The sequence below is a fragment of the Blastomyces gilchristii genome, assembly GCF_000003855.2.
Source record: "Blastomyces gilchristii SLH14081 genomic scaffold supercont1.31, whole genome shotgun sequence".
Lineage (NCBI taxonomy): Eukaryota > Fungi > Ascomycota > Eurotiomycetes > Onygenales > Ajellomycetaceae > Blastomyces > Blastomyces gilchristii.
Window position 1 is genome coordinate 258,140 of NW_003101652.1, and position 25,057 is coordinate 283,196.

At 46.5% G+C, this 25,057-nt stretch overlaps 7 protein-coding genes across 8 annotated transcripts; 3 read left to right on the forward strand and 4 right to left on the reverse strand.

Annotated features, from left to right (window-relative positions):
* Window positions 1-4,195: 4,195 nt before the first annotated feature.
* BDBG_08889 (uncharacterized protein) lies at window positions 4,196-8,416 on the reverse strand. The gene is made up of 5 exons (XM_002620674.2): window positions 7,679-8,416; window positions 7,518-7,601; window positions 7,282-7,429; window positions 6,030-7,214; window positions 4,196-5,971 (listed from the first exon to the last, which is right to left on the reverse strand). The coding sequence occupies exons 1-5, from the start codon at window positions 7,771-7,773 to the stop codon at window positions 5,882-5,884; spliced, it is 1,602 nt and encodes a 533-aa protein (XP_002620720.1). The 5' UTR covers window positions 7,774-8,416; the 3' UTR covers window positions 4,196-5,881.
* A 2,459-nt stretch (window positions 8,417-10,875) lies between these two features.
* Window positions 10,876-11,974, forward strand: BDBG_08891 (stress response RCI peptide). Its single transcript, XM_002620676.2, has 2 exons — window positions 10,876-11,124; window positions 11,257-11,974. The coding sequence occupies exons 1-2, from the start codon at window positions 11,064-11,066 to the stop codon at window positions 11,703-11,705; spliced, it is 510 nt and encodes a 169-aa protein (XP_002620722.1). The 5' UTR covers window positions 10,876-11,063; the 3' UTR covers window positions 11,706-11,974.
* Window positions 11,975-11,999: 25 nt separating this feature from the next.
* On the forward strand, window positions 12,000-15,128 carry BDBG_08892 (mitochondrion biogenesis protein). Its single transcript, XM_031723773.1, has 2 exons — window positions 12,000-13,563; window positions 13,761-15,128. Exons 1-2 carry the CDS (start codon window positions 12,810-12,812, stop codon window positions 14,681-14,683), a joined length of 1,677 nt encoding a protein of 558 aa, XP_031581095.1. The 5' UTR covers window positions 12,000-12,809; the 3' UTR covers window positions 14,684-15,128.
* A 674-nt stretch (window positions 15,129-15,802) lies between these two features.
* On the reverse strand, window positions 15,803-17,035 carry BDBG_08893 (ubiquinol-cytochrome c reductase iron-sulfur subunit; the record flags this gene model as incomplete). The annotated part of the gene is made up of 4 exons (XM_002620678.2): window positions 15,803-15,984; window positions 16,086-16,236; window positions 16,384-16,472; window positions 16,708-17,035. The coding sequence occupies 4 exons, from the start codon at window positions 17,033-17,035 to the stop codon at window positions 15,803-15,805; spliced, it is 750 nt and encodes a 249-aa protein (XP_002620724.1).
* A 639-nt stretch (window positions 17,036-17,674) lies between these two features.
* Window positions 17,675-18,625, reverse strand: BDBG_08894 (uncharacterized protein; the record flags this gene model as incomplete). Its single annotated transcript, XM_002620679.2, has 4 exons — window positions 17,675-18,039; window positions 18,207-18,297; window positions 18,396-18,481; window positions 18,562-18,625. The coding sequence occupies 4 exons, from the start codon at window positions 18,623-18,625 to the stop codon at window positions 17,675-17,677; spliced, it is 606 nt and encodes a 201-aa protein (XP_002620725.1).
* A 369-nt stretch (window positions 18,626-18,994) lies between these two features.
* BDBG_08895 lies at window positions 18,995-23,659 on the forward strand. 2 transcript variants are annotated; one of them, XM_031723775.1, is made up of 7 exons: window positions 18,995-19,810; window positions 19,912-19,979; window positions 20,059-20,418; window positions 20,489-20,566; window positions 20,634-20,959; window positions 21,033-21,387; window positions 21,447-23,549. In XM_031723775.1, exons 1-7 carry the CDS (start codon window positions 19,294-19,296, stop codon window positions 22,548-22,550), a joined length of 2,808 nt encoding a protein of 935 aa, XP_031581097.1. In that variant the 5' UTR covers window positions 18,995-19,293; the 3' UTR covers window positions 22,551-23,549. The 2 variants fall into 2 exon arrangements, with proteins under 2 accessions (XP_031581097.1, XP_031581096.1); XM_031723774.1 differs by having other exon boundaries at window positions 19,056-19,810; window positions 19,903-19,979; window positions 21,447-23,659.
* On the reverse strand, window positions 22,459-24,232 carry BDBG_08896 (uncharacterized protein). The gene is made up of 3 exons (XM_002620681.2): window positions 23,754-24,232; window positions 23,318-23,417; window positions 22,459-23,221 (listed from the first exon to the last, which is right to left on the reverse strand). Exons 1-3 carry the CDS (start codon window positions 24,005-24,007, stop codon window positions 22,997-22,999), a joined length of 579 nt encoding a protein of 192 aa, XP_002620727.1. The 5' UTR covers window positions 24,008-24,232; the 3' UTR covers window positions 22,459-22,996.
* Between the last annotated feature and the right edge of the window lie 825 nt (window positions 24,233-25,057).

A 25,057-nucleotide genomic window follows, 5' to 3' on the forward strand; every position in this document is an offset into this window, starting at 1 on the left:
GCCTTAGTTCCTGTGGACCCCCCACGTTTCTCCCGCAGGGTCATTTCTTTTTTTTATTTTTATTTTTATTTTTATTTTTAAACATTTTCTTTTTACGTTCCATGCCTCGGGAATTCGGGAGACAAAAGCGGGTTAACCACCGGTACGGTTCAGTACAATTTTATTATGAGTTTAAATCAAATCTCACGCAAAATGTAAAAGAAAAATAAATAAATAAATAAATAAAGAGAAAGAGAAATTATATTATGCGCTGTCTGTGTGCTTGATTGACGCTTGTTGGTTGTGGCGCCATCTTTTCAAGATGTTCGGTGTACCCCAACCAACCAACCCCCCGGGGAACGGAGGGAAGTATCATACTCCTCTCTATACTCCGTACATACACAGTATAGTATGTGGCAGGGGTTTTAGTGGGGTCTCTTTTTGGTCAGTTTATCAAATTAGTTACCCAACAGGCATTACATTACTGCGTATGCTATCTAATAACTCTCTATCATATCATATCATGTTGGCTGCCGCGGCGTTTGATGAGATTATTTATTTTCATCATCAAGACCAACACCACCAGGCATGTTTTCCGGCTCAAACTATTTCGGTACCTTGCTCAACTTTGAGCAGATTTTGGCTCCCTCAGAGTTGCTCCAATGGATCTCGAAATCAAACACTTTGTAATGAACGAACTTGGCCTCTAGTTTTGCCCTTTCCAAGACTCTCTCCCCCCCCCCTTTCCAAGGCGTGCCCCCTGGTCACAGCGTCTCCGCCCCATCTTCATCCCCATCCTATATAGCGTGCGATAAGCGGAGGCGTTCGTTCATCTGTTGCGAGAAAGAAGGTCGTGGAGCAGTGTAGCACGCAGGTTTTGCAACTGTGTCAAGGTGCATGTACTTTCTCCTGTTCGTTTTCTTTCTTGTCGGACGGGAGGGGAATTTTATTTTATTTATTTATTTATTTTTTTCTTTTTTCCAGTCAAAAGTTGAAGCCCGAACGACGGGCTAGCTCTTGTATTCATAGCGAATCAAACAGGTGCTATGGACTACTTAAGATGAGAAATACATACACTGCGCTGGCTGCCCACAAGCCTCCCGCGTTGATGGAGAATTTATTTTCATTTTCCGCGTTCCTAGAGAGATTTTCACCGTCATTATTTCTGTGCCCCCGGTTGCGCATCATGGGGTATTATATTATCCATCGTGTGGTGGGCTGGCTGGCAAGCCGTTTTTTTTTCATCCTCGACTCTTATTAAAATGCAGGGGAATGCAAACACATGTAACCTTCATCTTCAACGTCAATTTCCTACTGCTAGGATCTTCTCTTCCCCACACATTTCAACATTTCAAACATTCCAATAATTAATTCGCCTATCCGTCGTCGTTCCCGTCCATATCCTTCGGCCTGACAATGTGTCTCTAATTTATTCTACCCGGGGTCATGATGTTTAAAAGCGATATGGAAGGACGGACCCCATTGCACTGGCTGGTATCCGCTGGCGCCCAATATTGGAATTCGGAGGCCGATTTCGTACAGTAGTAGCTTTGAGAAAAGTGGACTGGAAGAGAGCAAAGAATGAGAAGTTTTTCGACCGTATCGGAAGCAGAGAAACATAATTGTGTATATCAGCTGTTAAATATCATGCCCCCAGGAAACGCTCAGCAAACGCTCCGTTCGACTTTGACATTTTCTTTCACTGACGTGACTTTCCACAGCGTTTCAACACCCGAGTTACATCGAGGAACATACGCAGGCATTTTCATCTAGCCATCATTGCGCAAGAATGTTTCTGAACCTGGCGCGACCTCTTCAATACCATTATTTCCAAACAATTTACGGAGTAGTATCTCCCAGATCGAGAACAATAATGGCACTTCCGTGTTCATCCAAGCACCATCGGCCCCCCATGCAGAAGGAGAGGGATGGAGTGCTAGAGATTTCTAGACAGCTAGCAGAATCATCCTTGGCTAAATATTTCGGCCGTGGGGGCCACCCAACAAACAAATTACAGTACATTGGCACGGTTTCGATTGGATAGCAAATCTGTCTAGCTCTCCCACCTGCGCAGGGTCGATCATTCCCCCGCCAAATAGAATCGGGAGCTATATAGCGTATTCCCATATAGACGGTCGCTTCTTCCCGATATCGGACTCTCACTGTTTTCCCTATCTATCGCATTAACGCTATGATACTCTCCTAGACGGCGTCGACATTATCCCCCTCCTTGGATAAGAATGTCAGAGATATACACAAAACGTCACTCATCATTCAATGGTGGGTATCGGTGCAGGGTGATGGATTGGCTAGGCAAGACAAACTGGATATGCAGCGTATGACTGAGCTGTCTTAGCATGGGAATTAATAAAAAACTTCAATTCCTGATGGTTCTTATTTGAAATTACATGGTTAATAATCTATGAGCGCAGCTGATATTGCTCGTGGAATTTCTCCACGATCAAATGTTGAAAAAGAAAAAGAACGACGACATCCTAATGAGCGTACAGCTTGGCTCTCTATCAACCATCTGAGTAGCGTATTTGATCATTTAGTCTTTCAATAAAATCAGTCTCGATGATGCCTCTTCCATTTTTTACTATGGCTGTTCTGATTCTGCCTAGGTATATAGAGTATATTGACTTCAGAATCTACTCATCATCTTTTCTTCCCTTAACCTTAACTGTTGAGTTCTCTTTCCGCTAAGCACCTTATTAGATCTCTGGTTATTTAACTGAGATTTATATTATGACATATCAGTCCTTAAACCTTCCTTAAATGCTCGGAGGGGTTAACATAGACATGACTCCACAGCTTGTCTGCATGACATCAGGTTGATCCCTAACCCTAATTTAGGGCTCGTAATAATCCGTCCCCTCCTGTAGCATCAATCACCCAGTTGCGCGTTCCTACATTGCTTCACTTCGTTTTGGTAGCTATATCTTGCTACTATGGGCTGCCAAAATAATCAGGACAAGGGCACGAGAAAGCTTATCCCCAAAAACCCGTAGCAATAAACTACATTGTGTGCCAACGTATGATGAGGATCTACAAAGCATAGCCAGGGGCCCCGCACCAACAGCGATTCCCGAATCATTCAACGGCTCTTTTTTTTTTTCAAGCAGAGCCATTTAAGATTCCACACTTACTATGCTCATATGCTTCAGTTCATATATGATCGACAACTGATTGGGCTGAATAGTCGTGTCTAATGTCCAGTGCAAAGACAGACAAAGATACCATTTTTCAAACAACAATTTCACATTTCCCCTCTTCTTCGGAGTTGTATTCGCATCTCTGGTTATAACTACGCCGTCACTTCAAAACTCGATTCTCAAACTATTGAGCCAGAAAAGGGTCTTTAGTAAGAGACGCGCTGGCGTACCCCTTTGGAAACGCCAACAACTTAGTTTCCAGACGAGCTGCTGCCAGAATTGGGCAATATTAGCTTTGTCTCTAGCTTTGTTTCTCATCATTCATGCTCTAGATTCCTGCTATCAGGGGCGGACGATGGTGTATCTGTGCCGGATTTAAATACTGATTTTTATATGGAGGGGACCCTAGCAGAGTTTCTACAAATTCAAAGCTAGAGAGAGCCCTCTGCAAATGCACTTGTGGGAACGTGAGTGAGATTTTGGAATGATCCCAGCATCACATAAGTAGTTAAATAAAAGGAACCAGGCCGTAAATGCTCGAGGTTGTGGAATAGCATGAAGGGTCGACACTTCAGGAGAAGGCTTGGGATAAACCGAAGATCTAGCAGCTGGCAAGGCTCTCAGGGGCAAAGAAATTACTACACGCAGGAATACGGAAGGATTCACATGGGCCCAAATTTGTCGTTGAACAAAAATGGAGAATGAATGAAGCAAACGGCCGACAATGCTTGTTTCTTTCCCGCTGGCTACGTACGACCTTCGGCATGCATCCCCTTGTTTTACTACAGGCTAGGTTTGTCTGCAGTGATTACATCTATGCAATCTATCCTGCAAATGCATTTAATAGCCATAGTGGGTGGTTACAGGGCCGGCCCACATTTGCCGGGGCACATCATCCATCGTCCCTTCAATATCTATATATATATATTCCCAACAGAAAAAGCCAGGCATTTTCCAATCGTCACTGTCCCTAATCCTGTCGCACGCAGGCACCGGGTCTCTCCTCCAGCCCTTCCTCTTCTCTTCCTGAGATGTAAAAGCTCCTAGGGAACCCGTCATGTGAAAAGAAAAAAAATTCATATGGAGATAGATTGTGCTAATAATGGGACGAATTCAACGGACGCATCGTAAACGGAGGGCGATGCGAGACATTCATTCTATTCACCCGCTCAAGCAAAACCAAAGCACCAGGGGCATATATATATTGGTAACCAGCAACTTTCGCAAATATAAACATGTCAATAGATAAATGGAAATCTCTGGCTACCCTACCCTACGCTTGCGGCCAGCTTGTCAATCGGTATCTCCTCAAATAGGTAAAAGAGGCGGGCTCTGGGGGGTTGCTTCCGGACACTTTGGAGGAATTGCCATGTGACATGAAGGTGGTGAGAATACTTGCCGCCACTGTGTTGTCTGGTCTAGTTGATCTAGCAGCCATGAAAAAACATCCTGAAATATTTGGGTGGTGTGGGATGAATGTGAAGAAGATAACCTGCAAATATTTCAACCGGAAACTTGAAAAAGTGCAAGAATATAAGATAGACAGGTAACTATATACGTGATTGTACTCTGGGAAAAGGGGGAAAGAAGAGAAAAGAGTGAAATCTCCCACTTAGACAGCCCAAAATCCTCCTTCCTAAATCAACTTGAAAACTCAACTCTCGTATCTAATATCCTCAACTCAGATACCGCAATGTGATATGTAACCAGGCCTATTTAATCATTTCTTTTAACTAAGCGCTTCAGCTATAATGATAAGACTACCAGGTCTCTCTTGACGAAAATAGAGAGAAGCGCAGAATGTTAGGAGAAGAATAGTGCGAGAAAAGAGAGAGAAGGATCAAATGTGAAATCTATCACAAGAAAAGATAATGGTCGAAGCAAAGGGGGAAAAGAAGGAGAGGAAAGAAATCTCTTTTACATCTGTCATCGATAAAATTCACGGTGGGGTATAAACTACATCTGCTCTAGGTAAAGTTAGAAAGATAAAAAAGAAAAAAGAACAAGCAGAACAAGTGGTAGCGGGGGAAACATGAAGCCAACTGGGGCCAAGTTTTCCATATCATAAAGGAGGGTAAATAGGACGACGCGGAACGGTTAAGGAAAAGAAAAAGGAAGACCGATCAAAGTAATAAAGTACACAACTCAGCTCGCAGGTTTTACCACCGCCACAATAGCTTGTTGTGACAGTATTAAGGAGCAAACGCTGAGGTTGAAATATTGGGAAAAGGTATATTGTGTACCCGAGTTCGAACGAAAGAGTGTGGAGGAAAAACTGGAGAGTAAACACTAAAATAAAAACTTAGATCGGTACGATCAGAGGGAGAAAAATGAGAAACAAAGGAAGAAAGACAATGGAAGAGCTTGCAGCCCGTGGATATAAAACGTCTTGCGGACATATATAAACAAAGATGTAGAGGTAAATCATGAAGGAGGGGAATTAAAAGGGCCCTTGGCATGGGGGAGCAGGCAGCGCAGCAGCGTGGGGTCTTCTATTTGGGCCGGGTACGTTAGAATGTAAGGGAACGGAAACGCGTAAGAGATATATGTGTATACCGCCCATTTGCGATGTTGACACGATTCGCGCAATGGAGTAACAACTGGAGAACCAATTCAACCGCCCTCTGAATAAACGCCAGAAAAGTAGAAAGCAGAAAAGTTGGAAGAGAAATGGAATAAGGCGCAATCGTCAAGACATGAATGAGGACCGTGAGACAGGGTGGTGTCACCAGAAAATACGGGAGCGGCTAAGGGTTAAAAGAATCGCCGTGAGTCTCGGCTGAGAGATCACCGTCGATAGTTTTCCTCCAATGTTCAGGTAGGCAGACGCACACAAGCTATCGTAATCGGTCAGTTTTATAGTTTGAAAAAGGATATATCAACGATGGAACATACTGGGAATGCCTTGATTTCACCTGTTGGTGGAGGAGACGATCCTCTTCTGCCTGAGCCGTTAGAAACGCCGCTATCACGCTGTGGGTTGTGGCTTATTTCATAATCCTCAGCCCTTTCGTTTAGCTTAACACCAGTTGCCCATCCATCATCCCATATTCCCACGACCTTAAGCATGTCGCCCCTATCCAGCTCAAACTCATCACCTGCACGAGGTTGATACGCCCACAGCACGGTAACCTTGTCATTCGGGTGGATATCATCCTGAGAGTAGTAATCTCTGAAGTAGGGTAGTTGCTCAGATTGGCCACTGGCCATCCCTTCGGGTGAGGAATAATGGCCACCACTCCCCGATCTTGGCGAAGCCGTTTCACTGTTCCCCGCTAGGACAGATGCACTTGAAAGAGACCCATTTCTCTTGCCCGTAACAGGTGGACCACGCTTAGACCGTGCTGGGCTCTCCCCGTATGCGTCAGAATCGGACGAATCGTGATACTTGGCAAGACTAGGGGTTACTGCTGCAATTCCGCCAGCAGTACGGGGCGGAGATCCATCATGACTGCTTGCTTGTAGTGCCGACATCCTAGCCACACGACTACCTGGGAGGACCTCATATGCACCGTTCCGACTTCCAGGGGCATATTGCATTGGTGTCCTACTACTTCGCGGTGGTGAGGGTTGGTTCAGGACGGGTGCCCGAGTTTGCTCGCGCCTGCGTCTCAAACATATAAAGAGCAGGGCTCCAAGAGCAGCCAATATAGCAAATCCTGCAACAGATCCCACAACGGCCCCAGCAATTTGACCACCAGAAAGCCCATTACCCGACACGGCTGCTGGATCCGACGGATGTGGTGAAGATGTTGGAGAGGGAAAAAGAGGAGGGAGGGGCCCGACGGATGGAAGAGTGAGTCCCTCGCAGCGGTTCTCGACATCTGCGGCGAGACAACAAGAGTCTGTTGAGTTGGTGGTGCTTCCTTTGCAAAAGCTACAGAGGCCTAATATGTTTTGAGCAAAACCGCATTCATTTGGCTCATTTTCGTCGCCAGAGATGCAAGTATCGGTTAGCGCATCCTTCGGGTTCGAACAGACCGTAAAATCAGCCCTGATCTGATCCATGTATCCATCTCTCGGAGTTCCGCAGAGCTCTGGGTTGACAGCTATTAGTTGTTCACTAGTAGCATATTGTGCCTGTCGCAAAAAAATATTAACCTATGTCCATATAGTCGAAAATATACTGCGAAAATTGGGGACTAACACAGGACTCTGCACAGAGAGGTGGGGAGTTTCCACATGCCGCTGAGCTCTGAACAATTCCATTACAAATTACGCTGAGTGTATATCGGGCATAGAGCGAAGAGGTATCGCTAAGGTTGATATCGGAACAACCAATAACCTGCTGGTATCTGTTGTTGGAGGAAGAGTAGTAGAAAATATGATTAGCACAACATAGCTAACTCCAAGCGATTGGTTGGGTCCAATTAAAATGCATACTTCATTTTGACATATTCGCTATTAGAGTATGAGAACAGGTGCTCATCGAACTCTTGTGTATTGGAAACGAATGAGAGAAAAGAACTGCAAAGGTTCAGTAGATCAGCATATGATAAACCACAACTGACGGGTCTATATATTAGGGTAGAATAAAAACATACAATTTGACCAGATTTTCAGGGCTCGTCAAGATGGCAGCATTGGAAAAGGCAGGACAAGCCTTCGAACCCTTTAGGGAAATGCAATTGCCAGCCATGGCGAGAATATATGTGTAGGACTAGGACTCAAGCGAGCGTCTTCGGTATTTGCGGAATTCCAGATGGATTTGCGACGTCGTTTTCTCTCAAAAAACAAAGCGAAGCAAATAAAACGAGGGACAAAAGCTTTTCGAGACCGATTTGATGTTGACCCAGGGGGAATCGAATCGACGAGAATAGCACCCCACAAGCTAACCGGACATGATGACACTTGAGATATCCTTCTCTCCCCTTTGGCCTGTCTGTTATCTCTGGTATAAACCGCGAAAGGATTGCAACTGTGGCTGGCTCCTGAATTGGTGTTGTCGACAGGAGTGAATGCGAAATGAGTGACGCGAAAGAAAAAAAAAAAAAAAAAAAAAAGGGGGGGGGAGCGAGTCAGGAGGCAAGAAACAAGATAACGAGTGAATTGAATCAGAAAAAGAAGAGAAAAATTAGGGGATGTCGTCCACCGAGGAAACGAGAAAAGGAACGAGTTGGACGATGAGGTTGGAAAGGGAGAAGAAGAAGAAAAGAAGAAGTGGAGGAAGGCGGATGGGAACGATGCGTTAGCCGCTGGCTGGGCGGTTGCTTACGCTGTATGGAGTAAGTGTGGATGTAATGTACGGAGTAGCTGTCTTGGAATTACAGACAGGCACAGACTATGGGTACTTGGTATGGGTACGTGTATCGCAGTCGGTCGACTACTGTACGGTACCTGGCATGACCATACACAGCGAAACCTCGAACACTATGGCCAATCAGACAGGTGATTTCTGTACATGTATGTATGTACGCTGCGTACGCAGTACACTGTACCTAACGCTGTAGGTACCAGATCCATGACGCTGGGTGGCATGTCAGAATAACATTGGTGCAGTTTTACGGATGCTGACACGTTGCTACGACGCACGCTAAAAAGTAACAGTACTAAGGTGGAAATTCCTTTTTTATTGTTCTTTCTTTAGTCCCAGAGTGGGCGCATCTACGTAGTACATGCAGGAACAGTGCCATGCATCGGAACTTCCTTTCTGGATGCATGTATGTGCTACTCCGCAGCATGAACGCAAAGACTAAGCTGCCTGGAGTACCTATCATAGTATCATATCATTGCGCCAGGAGAGTTTGAGCCTCACCCTTTTGCTATTTCTGTGTTGTCCACTGGAACCACTGCTGCAATCCGTGGATCCGTATTCAGTGAAAAAAGGCTACAGTTGACGTACTCGAGACTTGTTTCATCGAACCATCAATCACCCTTGTTATTACTCGAGCTCGCTTTTCAAACGGTTAGTTTTGTGGTAGCTCCAGGCCCGTCGCGGCTAGCCCCTGAACTGTCCCATATATGGGAAATGAGAAACGCCACCCTTTCGACCACTGAGCTTTGAGCGGTTTTGTCACCACCGGATCGATGCTTTCTCTCCATAGTCCGTTGCGGGCGTTCCAAATAATAAGGGAAAAGAAAAACAGGATAAAAAGCCCCCAAAATTTAAGAACCACTAAGGAAAAGCAACAAAGGAAATCTTCAGAGTTCCTCGCCTGGGCGATGGGGACGCACAAATGCTGCACAAAGTTATTACACCATTGTATTTAATTATTATTATTACAATGACTGCTGGATTGTCATTTGCCAAGTACTCCGTACCTGGGTACTTGTATTGTACAGTACCAACAGAAAGGACTCTCTACAATACCACTAGAAACTGAAGCCTTGTAATAATACCGGGCATTTATTTCCACCGTGAAATTATTCTTCTCATAAGGTCTTTTCTACTCCGTACTCTATACAATGAAGACACTGATTATATTCTCACATCTTATTTCGTGTTGCTTGAGCCTCAATTCCCAAGAAATAATACTGAGATTGAAAAAAAGTCTGTCTTGACAATGCGCTTGGTCAATTCCTGCAGCAAGTTTGCTCATCAAAGAAACAATGTCCTCTTCCACATTCTTTTGAAATATCACAGCATACATATAAAGTTCTTTACAGAGGTGTCAAGCATTCAATTACTCTGTACAGTGCATACACATTCTATCCATTCATATTCCTTTACCCCCCTCATTGTAGCTCATACAAACAAAAGCCGCTGTAGGCTGCGTCCCGAATAAAAAAAGTTTGGAATCAACACGTTGCATGGGCCTCAATGAAGCAAATTTCTTCCTGCGAGATTCTAGGAACCGCATTGCCCAACTCCACGCCCATGCTACCTGGTATCTATGCCAATGGATTGGCAGACTAGAATCATAGACATCAAGGCAGCTGAGTCCCCTCATGGAGCTGGCTTCCGAAGCATTGTCGAAGTCAATACCAGCCCGGCCGTGTAATGCATTCAGAATGTGGCGCCGGATTATACCTCCTCCAGGACAAGTGAACTCAGTTGAATTTCAGCTGATGAATCTCGTCATTTGCGCCGCTGCCCTTATAAGGAGTCTGGACAACCCTTGGGAACGGGAATGATGAATTCCTGATCAGATTGCAGCGGTAAAGAGGCAATTTATTATGGATGGCGTTCTCCTGCCTAGGGTATATTTCATCCATCCTTATCTTCCCCGATGCATTGTAATGTGAAAATATACAAACTAGACGGAGAATCTGGATGATATGTCAAATAGCATGCCACTGCTATCGCCATTTCAAATAGGTCTACTCCGTAGTCATCTCTAACTAGAGTACTATCATTGTCCTGGCCTCGAGATGGTGGGAGCTTTGACATTGTTTGACATGCATTCTATAGTTGTATAGTTGATTTGGGCAGCATGAGTTCGTTGCCTCTGTATGGTTGGCGAAGGGGGCAATAATTACGCCAATATGATGTGACGTATGTACAGAGTACATAGCTGCTATCATATGCCGATTCGCCATTTCAGCTGGCGCTCTGACCGATCGAAATAGGTGGTGAAAATGCAGTAGCAGATCTAATGCCGTTTTCTAAGACTGCCGTTCTTCTGGTAGCATATATTGTGCATACCATACAGTATAATCCCCACCGTTCGTTTGATGTTGATATCTGCGAGTTTAAAAATAGCCCAGCCCGACCTCATCCTTGGCTGGTCATGTGACCCCGCCCCTCCGCCACGTCCATCACCAGCAACCTTTAAATTAGCGACAACTCTGACGGAGCTTTCGCAGGCTACCGCATTCTCCGCAGTTGGAAAAGCAAAGACAAGACGTCAACACCCGACATCCAGCTATTTAGGCTATATTTCTTTCATTCTGCCCCTGACGCGCTGATACTCTCTCCCTATAATATTTTTATATTAACTAACACAGCACTGGACGTACTGTACATACATACGACATCCGACAGTCACCATGTGCTGCTCACCAGACTGCTTCCTCGCATTCATCGCCGTCCTCTTCCCTCCTATCGCTGGTATGTTGCCATCCCACTATCTCTACTGCGTAGATGACACCCCCCGCACGATCCAGTGCATCATTCCGTACGCGCCTGACTTTATGATTTCCATCAAAACTTAACTAACCAACCATCCGCCGTCCAAAACAGTCTGGGTAAAAGTCGGTATCTGCTCCGCCGACTCCCTCATCAACGTCGCCCTACTCATCCTCGGCTACGTCCCCGGCCTCCTACACGCTTGGTACATAATCCTAAAATATCCAGAAGACGATAGTGACTATCCAGACGGCTACCAGCCCATCGTGGGCGCAAGCGGGCAACGCAATGACACAGAGGGCGGACGAGTAACATACTACTATGTATCACATCAGCCACCACGACAACAACCGCCATCAGCCCCTCACGCTGGTCCTCACAGATCCTACGGAACAACAGCACCTGCCGTTGATCCGGCAACAAGACCACAGCAGCCGCCTCATCCTTCTGCGCCTGGAGAAAATGTTGCCGGGGAGGCGAGTAGCAGCGACCAACATGTTCGCGCACCACCCACGTACGCGGAAGCCGTGAAGGGCGACCATAAGATTCAGACTCCGGACTGAAGGGATGAATGGCTCGTTAATTGATTAGTTTTACCATGTGATTATGATGATGATGACTACAACGGCGATGATCATCGCAGATATTAACAACACACCGGGGGGGGGTGTTAAAGTAACTCTGCCTCGTAAATCTCCTTACTCCACTGATTCATCCAGTCGACGGGACAGACGATAAAGTTCTCTCACCTCCCTACGCCAACAACCGTTTTTAATATCCCCTTCTTCCCCCTACTCGCGGTCTGTCCGCCGCTATCCGGGCTCTCTCTTTTTTTTTTTTTTTTTTTTTTTTTTTTTTTTTTTTTTTTTTTTTTTTGCCAGTGTCTAGATAGGGCTAGGTGCTTTTTGTAATCCCTTTGCGATTTCTGTTAAATCTTATATTTGCCTATTTGCTTTTTCGCGCGCGCCAGGTCGGTGTTATCAGTTCTGTATTATTTAGCCTCTAGTATACTACTCTGTACTCCACGTTCGGAACGGCTATTTCGTCGCCTTGGTGCTACGATGTGAAATATATCCTTGTTTTTGAAGGTTTTTCCTACACTGGCAGGCAGCGTGACCGGCGCATGAAACCCTCCTAAATATGTTTTTTCTTTTTATTTTTATTTTCTTTTCATTGTAAATGGTAGATACAAAATTGTCAGCGGTGATTATAATGTGAAACAAAAAACTCCAAAGGAAGACTACTAAATGAACATATGATTAGCAAAATAGTAAATATCTGACGGCATGCCTGAGATGTCGATATCAAGTTCATACTTCAACATGCCAAGTCCGCATTTTTAAAGAAAATTTTCTAACCGTCACCATTGTTTGAATGCAGTTCAATAAATTTCGCATTTTAATTATTACCACTTACATCAAGTTCATATGGAACAAAATGCAGTGATGGGCAGCAAGTAGTCCATCTAGGCATTTGAGAGGCAATGGCATTGTCTTGAGTAGTGAGTGGATACTCCAAACTCCGGCAACATATTTCCGCACTCGGCACCATTCTTAACTTTCACCATCTTCACAACACCAACCGCCAACAACAAACCTCTCTCCCTTCCCCTCCTCCCGCGCGCCAATGAAGCTGTCTTCTGCCGCAAAGACAGATTTCACCTCACCATGCAACCCATCCCACTAATATTCCGGCAATCCCTTCTCCGCTCATCCATAAATCTCACACGAACATCCTCCACCACCGCCGCCGCCGCCAAAACATCCACTCCAAAATCTATAACTACATCTACTACGAGAACAGCACGCCCAATTGCACTCTTCCAGACAGGTTCTAGTCAGGAACATCAATGGCTACCCAGTGCGCCCAATAACAATATCAATAACAATGCGTATGCATCTGCGTCCCTATGTTTGCGCTGTCGATTCCGTGGTCGGTATTACTCTGTGCAGGGAGGTGGGAAGGGGATAGATGGGGAGAAAAATGATTCCATGCCTGTTAAGGAAGACGCGGAGGGGAATGCAGGAAGGAAAGGGGATGGGGAGGTACAGGGTGCTTTTATGAAAAAGGAATCGGAGGTTGAGTCGGATTCGTTAGGTGGGGAGAAGCAAGACGGCCTGGACGGATATTCAAAGATGCAACAGCAGGAACAGAAACAGCATGAACAGAAGCAAAACCATGCCAAGGGGGAGAGTGAAGAGAACGGGAGTGGGAGTGGGAATGGGAATGGGAATGGGAATGGGAATGGAAACTACCGGGGCTTGCCGTCACAGATTGAAAAGCGCAGATCGGACCTCTCCAAGCAGTTTACTCGGTTGATGGATAATATGCAGTCGAACATTTTCATTGCGGGTCAGAGGCTGAATGACCTCACGGGCTATTCTGCCATTGAGAAGCTCAAGCAGGATATTCTAATTCAGGGTACGTATTGAATTATATGTTGCCATTGGGGGGTTCTGTTGGTTTACATATTTAACCAAACCCGCCGCACCATTGATCCCAGTTTATAGAATTATGTCACCAAAAAAAAAAAAGGGAGAGAGAAAAAATGAAAGAGGAGAGAACAAAGGAACTGGTATCATTCCTACACCAATGCTAACCCACCTCCAACCCTCCAGAAGAACGAGTCCGCGAAACCCGCATCCGCGTCCAAGAAGCCAAAAAAGCGTATTCCGCCGCCATAAACCGCCGTTCCACCTCACAGCGTGAAGTCAACGAGCTCCTACAACGCAAACACGCCTGGAGCCCTACCGATCTTGAGCGCTTTACCTCCCTCTACCGCTCGGACCATGCCAACGAGCGCACCGAGACAAACGCGCAGGAGTCCCTGGTGGCAGCTGAGCGCGAGGCGGAAGAAGCCGCAGCCGTGCTGAGCAAAAGCATCCTATCCCGCTATCATGAGGAGCAGATCTGGTCCGACAAGATCCGCCGCATGAGTACATGGGGCACATGGGGTCTGATGGGGGTGAATGTGCTGCTGTTTCTGATTTTCCAGGTTGCGGTGGAGCCGTGGCGGCGCCGGAGGTTGGTGAAGGGGTTTGAGGAGAAGGTTATGGAGGCGTTGGAGAGGGAGAATGGGATGAAAGAGGGTGTGGGTACCGCTGAAGGCACTGATGCTGATGCTGCTGCCAGTACTACTGCTGCTGCGACCCTCGCTGCTACGCCAGCACAAGTCACCGAGCCAGCTGCTCCCATATCCTCCCGTGTCTCAGAGGAGACTCAACCAGGACCAGGACAAGGACCATTAGAACCCGCCCCGTCCCCCGAACAGGATATTCCCGATCCAGCGGTCATATCTACTTCAACACCCTCACTCACCCCCTCACAACCCACTGGACAATCACCATCACCACCCTCCACCTCGATCTTACCCCCAGACGCCTCCCTCTCGCCAGATTCCTGGCGCCAAACGATCCATTACCTCTTCAGTGAACGACGCATTACGCTATCCCAACGCGAGCTGACGACGGTCGCGCTTGAGAGCGCGGCGGCTGGTGCAGCCGTGATGGGCGTGTTGATTGCTATATTTAGACCACGGTGAGGGCGATAGCGACGGATTTATTTCTGATGAAGATAGGAAAGTATTTCATGTGTATTTGCTGGGATAGATAGATTTTTTTTTTTTTTTTTTTTTTTTTTTTTTTTTTTTTTGCATTTAAACCCTACCCTCGAGTTTCCCCTTTTTCGATGTATTCTCTCTTCTTGTTCCATTATATTTTCCTTTGTTTTATATCATATAATATCTATACAAAATACTCGTCGCCATGCAGTTGGTTACACATTACTAGTGATGATGGGAGAAGGAAAAATTTATATTATATACTTAAAGAATATAGCCTCCCGAAAATTTTCCTTTAATCTACTTCGATTAACCATAGTTTAATATCGCGTGTAAATAGTTTTAACCTTGGGCGAGTTCCAAGGTTCCACGAAAGTCTAGAGAAGAGTTGTTTATTGCATATATACGGCCACTCGGCGAACAGCAAGGAAAATTCACTGTACATGCACATACCAACCGCGCCACCACTCAAACGGCGCGCAAAGTAAGTGTCCAATCCACAGCTGTAACCGCATTCGAATACCCAATTGAGATGTCACCGCGAATGGGAGAAACAGCAGATAGAAGGGATTGGGTGTTGTTGAAAGGAAAGGAAATAGAATGGGTGACCCCTTCTCAATCGCCATTGTTTTCTTCCGGGCTGAAGTTTCCGTTGCTCATAGCCTGAATAGACAGGGAGAGTAGATAGATGATAGGTGTAGGGAGATATACAAGAAAAAGTCTATTTTTTTTTTTCTCCCGTCTTTCAAAGTTCTTTGACTCTCTCTCTCTCGCACTCTCTCTGTCTTCATCTAACAAGAAATATTATGATCACGATGCATAAAAAGAAAATAAGAGGTTACACATCTGTTTTCCCCAGCATACACGACACGACACGACACCACCAAATTCCAACAAGGTAGATAAACAAAGTGGGGGTGAAAAGCAAAAAATATACACACACAAAGGGAATTGAAGAATGAGCTGAGAGCGTGGGAGAGTAGCTCAATGAAAAAGAAAAAATCAAAAGGTAGAATTCTGTATGTATGTGTTGTTTTTGTTCGTTCGGTTTGTATTTTTATATAGATAGTTGACTGTGTTTCTGCTAGTTAAGCAAGTTTTCTAACCGATCACCAGACTATCGTCGGTGGGGAAGGTGTATGGCGGGACCTCGAGGTTGAGGGGGGCGGGACCCTTTCTGATACGGCCGGAGATATCATAGTGGGAGCCGTGGCATGGGCAGAACCATCCTCCATACTCACCGGCTTCGCCGATGGGGACGCAGCCGAGATGGGTGCAGACGCCTAGTGGATGGTTTGTTAGATATCTATCTGTTTACTATCCATATGCCTGATTGGGAAGGCAAAGGGCCGGATGGGTGAGGAAGGGGGGATTTTCAATTTACCAAGCATAACAAGCCACTCGGGTTTCTGTACACGGTCCGCATCGGCCTGAGGATCCCGGAGATCTTCCCATTTCATGTTCTCAGCTTCTTGGATCTCGTCAGCGGTGCGGTGGCGGATGAAGACGGGTTTGCCTCGCCATTTGATGATGACCTGTATTGTTTTGCGTGGGAACGCAGAGGCGCGCGCAAAAAGTCAGATTTTATTTTGCAATGATTCCATCATCTTTCTTCTTTTCTATCATTCCGTTTTATTTGTCTCCAATTGAAAAGGATGCGGAAGGATAAATGGGATGCATACATTTTTGCCTTCTGGGATCGCATTGAGCGCAATTTCAACCTTGGCCTGGGCGAGAACGTCGGCGGAAGCAGACATGTTGACGAGGAAATCTGGATTCAGCCATATTCAATTAGCAAATTGCACATTCCCAATGTATCCTACTTCAATTCCAATTGTCGACTTGATTCCATTTCCACATCCAAAATCACCCAACCACATCCGTCGCCCAGAACGCTCGTTAACCGAAGTTCCCCCTCTCCCTCCAAGATAGAGTCACCACAACACACAAAATCCCCCCCCCCCCCAAAAAAAAAAAAAAAAAGCAAAGGTATCTCAAAAACTTACCGTGCACAGTCGCCTTGGCACCGACGGCAGTCACCAACCCCATACTTCCAGCCATGAAGTACGAAAACACCTTATTCGACGACTCGCCGGACTTGCTGGCATATTTCTTGAAGCTGGGGATCTTGAGGGTCGACGCGCTCTCCTTGGACTGGCCGAAGGGGCTATCGAAGGAGGAAGTTGTCGACGTGGAGGCAGAGGAGGCTCGTCCTCGGCGTTGTTGCTGGGCGGAGGAGGTGAGTGCGGCTGCGGTTGTTCGGGCGGAGGAGAGCTGCTGGCGGGTGCAGGCCCGGACGAGGGTGGAGGCGGCAGAGGTGGAGAGGGGAGGCATGGCAGGCGAAATGCGATTGAGCAGTTTCTACGGGGAGAAGGGATGGAGGAGTTGGATTGGCAATTTAGTGGAGTGAATGGGATGGGAGGGACTCGAGGAGGTTGAAGGGGAAGTTCAGCGGTGGAGAATGGTTTGAGGTTGGAAATTCGCGATGACCGGAAGCCAAATCACGAGACGCTGATTGGCCCACACAACAATGAGGAAAACGTCCACAGCCAAAGAATGAAGGCGAACAACAAGGACAGCAGAGGAAAAGATGGATATAGTTGTGTTTATGAAGAGAAGATTAAAACTAGATATGCGGTTGAATACTTGACGCAGCAGTGGGAAATCAATGTGCAAACACCCAGTTATTTATTCCTTTCTTTCCCATTTTTTATCTCATATTTAAAACACTCCCAATAAAAAACACCAGTCCAGTAAATATCACTCATGTCCAAACATCAATGCTAACAATAACAATAGCTAACCATGGAATACATCAAAATGTAAAGGAAAACAAAGCAGTGGATAACAAAATCAACTCCCTTGTCCCCCCAAAAGTTTTATAAAGTACACCAGCCAAAATAAAACTTAACAGGAATAGAAGACGAAAAATACCCTCAGTCATGACAACAAGAAAGAACAAAAAGAAGTGTCTCATTGTGTCATCTCAACATCCCCATCAGCCCCAACCACTTCATCGTCTGGATACATAGGATCGTTGGCCACGAAAGAACTAGGCGGCCGTGATGAGTGCATAACCATCGGCGGGCGGGACGTCAGCAGATGCGTGTCTCCCTCCCCGTTCAAGGCCAGCATGGAGTCTTCCCTCCGCTCTCGTGACGACGTCGTCGTGCCATTTGCCCGCACCCTCGCGCCGTTCAGTGTTCGCTGGCTCTTCGACACACCAGCGCCATTGGCGGTCTCCTTGGCTCTCTTCTCTTTGAATTGTTTATATGTCGTCGTCTTGGGTATTACGTCGGCTAGGAACTCGAGGTTGTCGATGCGGGAAACAGCGGTTGCTGTGGGGTAGATGTTAAAACGGGGTAGTTCTTTTTCTTTTTCTTTTTCTTTTTTCTTATTTGTATTGGGCAGATTTGTATGAAAGGACGAGAGAGAAAAGAAAGACCAGAAGGGAATGTTTGTGCACATGTTTCGCAAAAGTAGTTTATGATTAAATGTGACATACCTAGATCTTTGTACTGGATTGTCCGTCTTGGTTTCCGTTCGGACTTGACAACGTTGTGACCTTGCTCTGCCAGGTATCGGATAAACATCTCCTTTAAAATATACATGCAGAATAGTGCCTCCGTATTAGTACATATCTGGTAACCCTCATGTCCCATAGACAGTCCTAGGATGGGTAGTAAGCACATACGGTTGCCACCGCGATCACAAATGCGGCGTTGTTCGAACACTGGGCTATGTCTTCGTCCAGATGTATGATCTTTTTGATTCTAGTCACTGTCGCATTCGAATATACTTGTCAGTCGCAACACCTTTTACACGTGAGATGTGGACAGAAGGGATGGAATGTAGCGTACATGGCAGAGCAGCATGGCCGCTGACCTCCTCCGGCGGAGGGTTGGCAGAGGTGTTGGAAGGCATAGAGCGAGAAAGGCGTTTGGTTATATTTCTCGCGCGATGGGACTCGAGAGAAAGTGGATTGGAATATGGGCGGAGAATGCTGCTGAACGTGAGGTGGATTGTTTCAGCGTAAAATAGGAGGTTGATATGGGAGCGCGTAAAGGATGGCGGTAGTTATATAAAGATGCAAGCTGGGGATATATAACGGGGATCTAAATGCGCGATATTTAGTTGGTAGCTGGGAGGTTAGAAGGAAGTTGTCTATTTAAATAATAAACGCGTGCGGAAGATGGAGGATATTTAGTCAACTAAATATGAGATGAATGTGCACTTCCAATTGAATAAATAAGCAAAATATACAGCTCTCTCTTTATATATAAATAATACATACTAAAATATCTACCAATAAGCGTTTAAATAATTAATTTCCGTGATTCTCGTCCTTTCTCTTATTTTTCCTCACAACAACCACGGACTTATTTAAATATTTATTTAGTTCTTTAGGGCTGGCCCAGACTGGGAGGGAATGAATCATCACCACTTCCAAACTGCGAAACAACAACAGCTCTCGAACTTCACCATCAGCAAAGCTATCCGCATCTATCCACGTATTTATCATAGACAGTGACATTATATTTGCTCCGTCCCCATCGAGGATGATAACCTGAACCCCTACAGTCGCCGGTGTTATGAACCCCTCGCGCTCATCTCTCTCCGCTCACTCTCTCCGCTCTTCTCAGCGCCGCTTCTCCATCCATCCGCCGAATATCAATTCCCCCACCGATACCATACCACAACATGCACATACACCCACTACAGAAACCCCGCGGGAGGGCGGTGCCCACACTATTCCTTCGCCTCTAAGAGACGAAATCTACGAGATCAACGAGATCAAACGCTACGAAGACTTCACCACCATCGACTGGGTGCAGGACGCCGTGCACGAGCAGGCACGACGACGGGCCAAGCGCATAGATGCATCGCGATTCTGGGACCAAGAGGGGACGCTGGGATGGAGGAGGAAAGTTAGGGAATCGTACGATGCCGGCCAGGCGTGGTTGGTTATCACGATTGTCGGGGCTGCGATTGGGTTCAATGCGGCCTTCCTCAATATCGTGACGGAGTGGCTGGCAGATATCAAGTTGGGATATTGCACGACGGGATTTTATTTGAATGAGTCGTTTTGCTGTTGGGGTGCCGATGATGGTATTTATTCTTTCCTTTTGTCCTTTTAACATTATGGCGGCTCCTAGTCTTCTTCTTTCGGTTTTCTATTTCACCCTTTTACTGATTTGCAGCTGTGCAAGGATGTCCGGAATGGCGGGCGTGGACCCCGATAGCGCCATTAAACTACATCGCATACTTTATCTTCGCGGTAGGTTCTATTATATGTTGCCGTCGTGTCCTTATGAAGCTGGAGATTACAGTGTCTAATTGCGGTTCCCGTACTCTAGGTGCTCTTTGCGTTCTCATCTGCCGTCCTCGTCAACTCATTTGCGCCATATGCTGCGGGCTCTGGCATATCGGAAATCAAAGTTATTATTGCTGGTTTTATCATGAAAGGTTTCCTTGGTGCTAGGACCTTGATCATAAAATCTTTGACCTTACCGCTGTCGATTGCATCCGGGCTCTCAGTGGGCAAGGAAGGCCCCAGCGTCCATTTTGCTGTATGCACGGGGAATGTTATTTCCCGGTGGTTCGGCAAATATAAGCGGAATGCGGCAAAGACACGGGAGATCCTGACTGCCACAGCTGGTGCTGGAGTAGCAGTCGCATTTGGCTCTCCTATCGGGGGTGTTTTGTTTTCGTTGGAGGTATTTCATTTGCTCTCGGTTTCCTCTATTTCCAGAATATCAAATCGTAGATTTGCTGACCTTTTCACAGGAAATGGCTTCATATTTTCCCTTGAAAACACTTTGGAGGAGTTACTTTTGCGCCCTAGTAGCAACCGGAGTCCTTGCGGTACGTCCTGACTAGATCCGCTTTATTTGTTCTTCTTATTTGCATATTTTGCTCACGATCGCGTTAGGCAATGAACCCCTTTCGAACAGGCCAGCTCGTAATGTTCCAGGTGAAATATGATCGGACGTGGCATTCGTTTGAATTAATTTTCTTTGTTTTGCTAGGCGTCTTTGGCGGGTTATATGGCGTGTTTGTTATGAAATGGAACTTGAGATCGCAGGCGTTCCGGAAGAAGTATCTATCACGACATCCAATTATCGAAGCTACGGTGCTCGCCGGGGTCACTGCATTGATATGCTACCCGAATATGTTCCTAAGGATCAATATGACTGAGATGATGGAGATCTTGTTTAGAGAGTGTGAAGGAGCACATGATTATAATGGAATTTGCAAGTATGTACTATTCTCGGTTTCGCGACATTCCTGTGTTCAAGGGACTGGATTGTGCTAACGGTTTTTGATTTAGCACTAATAATCGCTGGTCAATGGTTATCTCACTTGCTATTGCTACAATAGTTCGAGTCCTCCTGGTTATCGTCTCATATGGATGCAAGGTACCCGCTGGAATCTTCGTTCCATCGATGGCCATAGGAGCTTCCTTTGGTCGGATGGTTGGCATTCTTGTCCAAGCTTTATATGAAGCCTTTCCGGATTCGAAGTTTTTTGCTGCTTGCGAACCTGATGTGCCTTGTATCACGCCTGGAACATACGCATTCCTTGGAGCAGGTGCTGCACTGAGTGGGATCATGCATTTGACTGTATCAGTCACAGTGATCATGTTTGAGCTCACCGGCGCCTTAACTTATATTCTCCCAACGATGGTAAGCTAGAAAACCTGCTTGACGCAGATAATATACATCAGTGCTAATCTTCCAAGCAGATTGTGGTTGGCGTAACCAAGGCAGTCAGCGACAGTTTCGGGAAGGGCGGTATTGCAGACCGCATGATCTGGTTCAACGGCTTCCCATTCCTCGACAACAAAGAAGACCACATCTTCAACGTCCCCGTCTCCCACGCCATGACCAGCAAACCCGTCGTGCTTCCGGCAACCGATTTCCCAGTATCCAAAGCCGAGAATCTTCTTCAGCAACACAAATACCAGGGCTTCCCAATCGTTGAAGACCTTACCAACAAAGTCGTTATAGGCTTCATCGGCAGAACAGAGCTTCAATATGCAATCAATCGCGCAAAACGGGAAGGTCTCCTTTCCCCCAACGCCAAATGCCGCTTCACCAGCACCCCTTCCGCTTCTTCCCACCGCAACCGTAACACCGTTCAACCCACAAGCTCCCTGACTCTCCAAATACCCTCCAACCGACAGACCTTCGGATCCAACTCCTCCTCATCCTCCCGATCCGAAGACCACCCCTTCAATTCCGATCACAGCCCCGATGACCGGCCCCCCTCCCGCACATTCGACGACATCGCCACCTCAGCGGGCATACGCTCCATAGATTTTAGCCAGTACGTCGACTTGGCACCGTTAACAGTTCACCCACGCCTACCGCTAGAGACGGTTATGGAGATATTTAAGAAGATGGGGCCTCGGGTGATCCTCGTGGAACATCGTGGGCGTCTCTCCGGCCTCGTTACTGTTAAGGATTGCTTGAAGTATCAGTTTAAGGTTGAGGCGCAGGAGCATACCGCGTCTGGTGTTGGTGTTGGGGACGATGGACATGGTCATGGTCATGGTAGTAATAGTGGACTTGGTGAGGGGATTGTTGAGCAGAAGGCTTGGGAGCTTATTCAGTGGGCGACGGAGAAGGTGGCCTTTTGGAGGAGGATGGGGTGGGGGAGGGGGAGGGGGAGGGGGGGTTTGTTGCGGCTGGGATCCTCGCAAGAGGAGAGAGATTGGAGACGGGGAAGTGGGCATGAGGCGAATGAGTGGGATGGGGAATTATTGCAGTCGAGAACCTCGTCGGATATTGTGGATGGGACAGAGGAGTTGGAGGGGTTTGTGGAGCTGGAGGAGAGAGGGAATTAGGTATCCGTGATATCGTATGTATGTATGTATGAATGAATGAATGTACTATATATGTACGTGTGAAATTTTTCTGGACTAATGGCGGGGAAGAAGGGCTTTTCTTCTTTTCTCTTTTCATGCTCTGTTGTATTCAATTGTTGCTAGGCAAGGCCCATATCTCGCGCATTTAGATATTAGGCTCTGAAGAGGTTAGAAATTGTGGGAATGCTAGCCCTGAGTGATATATAGACATCTTAACATATTATATAATAATTTTCCAACGCACATATATGGACTCGCAGTAGTCACGACCTCTATTTATTCTATTTCCCTTCAGCACAAACCGACCGAACTACCAACTCCACAAACAAACCCATCGCATAGAGCAAAACCCGCCCACCAATTCATCATCCACTCTTTAGTTAACTAACTCACCTCCCCCTCGTCCCCCCCTTCCCCCCCTTCCCTCATCCCCACAACCACACACCCCCCCCCGCCATCAACGCCGCACCCACCCACCACAACCCATCCACCCTTTCCCCAAAAACCGCCATCCCCAACAATGCCGTAAGCAAGAAATTCGCCGTCGTGTTCGTGATGGCCACTTTTGTGCTCGACGCTGAGGCCGTCAGGGCCCGCGTGAACATGGCCCACATTACCCCGTTGGAGAGGATGTTGAGGGCGAAGAAGAGCTAGTTATGGTCAGGTTTAGTCTTTTCTTTTTCTTTCTTTTTATGATTTTGGTGTGGTGGGGCGGGGCATGGGCATCGTGGATTTGATGGACTTACGGCGCGGGTTATATATTCCGCTATCCTCGCTGAGGAGGGAGGGAGGTTGAGGAAGTGAGAGAGAGTCTGGGAAATGGTGGCTGTGAGGTGGGTTGTAGTCCTGGGTGTCATGGGGGGGAGGAGTGGTTAGTTCTGTAGCTTCAACGTATGCAAAATAGAGAGATATATGGTTTGATGCCAATTTCGGGAGAGAATCATTCCATAATATTTATTCTGATCATTCTACCTCCCCCTACCGCCCCTAGTTTTGTAGTTGTATGCAAACGCCACGCGCGGGACGAGAGTAGTATGGGCGGAGAAAGTTCATGGATTCCTCCATTTATATACCCCTGTTCCCCCCTTTCTATTTTTCTCTATGTAAAAAAAGGGGGTGTCCCCAAAAAAACAAGAAAATAAACCTTCTAAAAGGAGAAAAAAGAAAAAAAAAATCACCTACAATTTCGCAAACAGCCCATTCGTGGCAGCGAACAAACCGCTCGCAATGGCTAGAATGACCCAGTTGTACGCGGATGAAGATGGGGATGGTGCGGCCGCATTTCCATTTCCATTCCGTTTCCGTTTCCGTTCCCCTTTCTCCCGCTCAATGTGATCTTCCTTTCGTCTCCCCGGTATAGATGGTGATATATCGTCCACATCTGCTGAAATATCCCCGGAGCTGGTACTTTGGTTGTTGAGTCGCCGGCGAACCATGCTGGGAATGGTTTGTTCCCCGTAGTCTGATGGGGTTGAGTGAGGTTGTGTAAATGGGATGGATGTAGTCCGTTGGCGGTATGTATTCAAGGATATATATATGTATGTAAGCAGTAGCAGGTAAATTAAATTTAAAAATTTACACTGTTAAAAAGATGGTAAATGAAGAAATTCCCAGAGTTACTCTATGGGAGGAATGTCGAGTGATGGCAGTTGGTATACATACAATATGTAGACTTTATTCGCAGATGAAAGGGGGCGTTTAACGCGCTTGCCGCGTTTATACGTGTGGGGGAGGGGAGCCAAGGTGGACTAAATGTAAAATATTAAATATTATTGAAAAGGAGATATAAGATGTATCAGAGATGAAGTGTTTTATTTCGAACTAGGAAAATAAAAAAGAAAAACAGTTGCTTCCTCTCTATATTATCCCCAGCTGAAATTTTCAAGCACGGAGAGGGTTTTGTATAGTATAGTTATAACGGCTAACAATAACTAACAATAATAATATCATAGAGTTTAATATTCGTCAGGAAGCAGGTTGTACATGCTTCCTAGTAGCCTGTTGAAGCTGACCTTGATGACATATCCCGCGTCAAGTAGCCTTTAGAGCAGACAGACGCGAGCGAGTCGGTATTATGATTGACGAAACACAGCTATTCAAACGAACCGGGATGCGCTCAATCAGCTAAAAAGGATGATTATAAACTGATTAGAGCCCGGAGCCCCCCCCCCCCCCCTTCCTCCTTTTCCCCTTACCGGTCTTATTTATGGCGACAGCCGCTGAATCCTCCACTTAAACGCCTTCGCCGTCTCGTCCCCCGATTCCACCTCCCCATGAACCCTCACATACCTGAACCGATCATGCAGGCGACTCTTCCTCTCCTGCCAAAACTCCAACGGACTCCGGGACAATCCGATCCGGCCCAGAACGTCGGGAGGGGATTCTCTTTCCAAACGGGAAAAGCGCGCTTTCTATCGCCTTTTTACACGTCCGTCAGGATCGATCGACCATCATCGTCGTCAGCATTGTCAGCATTGTCAGCATTT

Coding starts and splice junctions, on each gene's coding strand:
- BDBG_08889 (XM_002620674.2), bottom strand. CDS start 7,773: ATGGCTGGCAATTGCATTTCCCTAAAGGGTTCGAAGGCTTGTCCTGCC. Junction 7,215..7,281: donor CTCTCTGTGCAGAGTCCTGT/GTTAGTCCCCAA, acceptor TTTTTGCGACAG/GCACAATATGCTACTAGTGA. Junction 5,972..6,029: donor GTGAAATCAAGGCATTCCCA/GTATGTTCCATC, acceptor CGATTACGATAG/CTTGTGTGCGTCTGCCTACC.
- BDBG_08891 (XM_002620676.2), top strand. CDS start 11,064: ATGTGCTGCTCACCAGACTGCTTCCTCGCATTCATCGCCGTCCTCTTC. Junction 11,125..11,256: donor CCTCTTCCCTCCTATCGCTG/GTATGTTGCCAT, acceptor CGTCCAAAACAG/TCTGGGTAAAAGTCGGTATC.
- BDBG_08892 (XM_031723773.1), top strand. CDS start 12,810: ATGCAACCCATCCCACTAATATTCCGGCAATCCCTTCTCCGCTCATCC. Junction 13,564..13,760: donor GCAGGATATTCTAATTCAGG/GTACGTATTGAA, acceptor CCAACCCTCCAG/AAGAACGAGTCCGCGAAACC.
- BDBG_08895 (XM_031723774.1), top strand. CDS start 19,294: ATGAACCCCTCGCGCTCATCTCTCTCCGCTCACTCTCTCCGCTCTTCT. Junction 19,811..19,902: donor CTGTTGGGGTGCCGATGATG/GTATTTATTCTT, acceptor ACTGATTTGCAG/CTGTGCAAGGATGTCCGGAA. Junction 20,960..21,032: donor GATTATAATGGAATTTGCAA/GTATGTACTATT, acceptor TTTTTGATTTAG/CACTAATAATCGCTGGTCAA.
- BDBG_08896 (XM_002620681.2), bottom strand. CDS start 24,007: ATGGTTCGCCGGCGACTCAACAACCAAAGTACCAGCTCCGGGGATATT. Junction 23,418..23,753: donor AATGGGCTGTTTGCGAAATT/GTAGGTGATTTT, acceptor CATGACACCCAG/GACTACAACCCACCTCACAG. Junction 23,222..23,317: donor CGGAATATATAACCCGCGCC/GTAAGTCCATCA, acceptor GACCATAACTAG/CTCTTCTTCGCCCTCAACAT.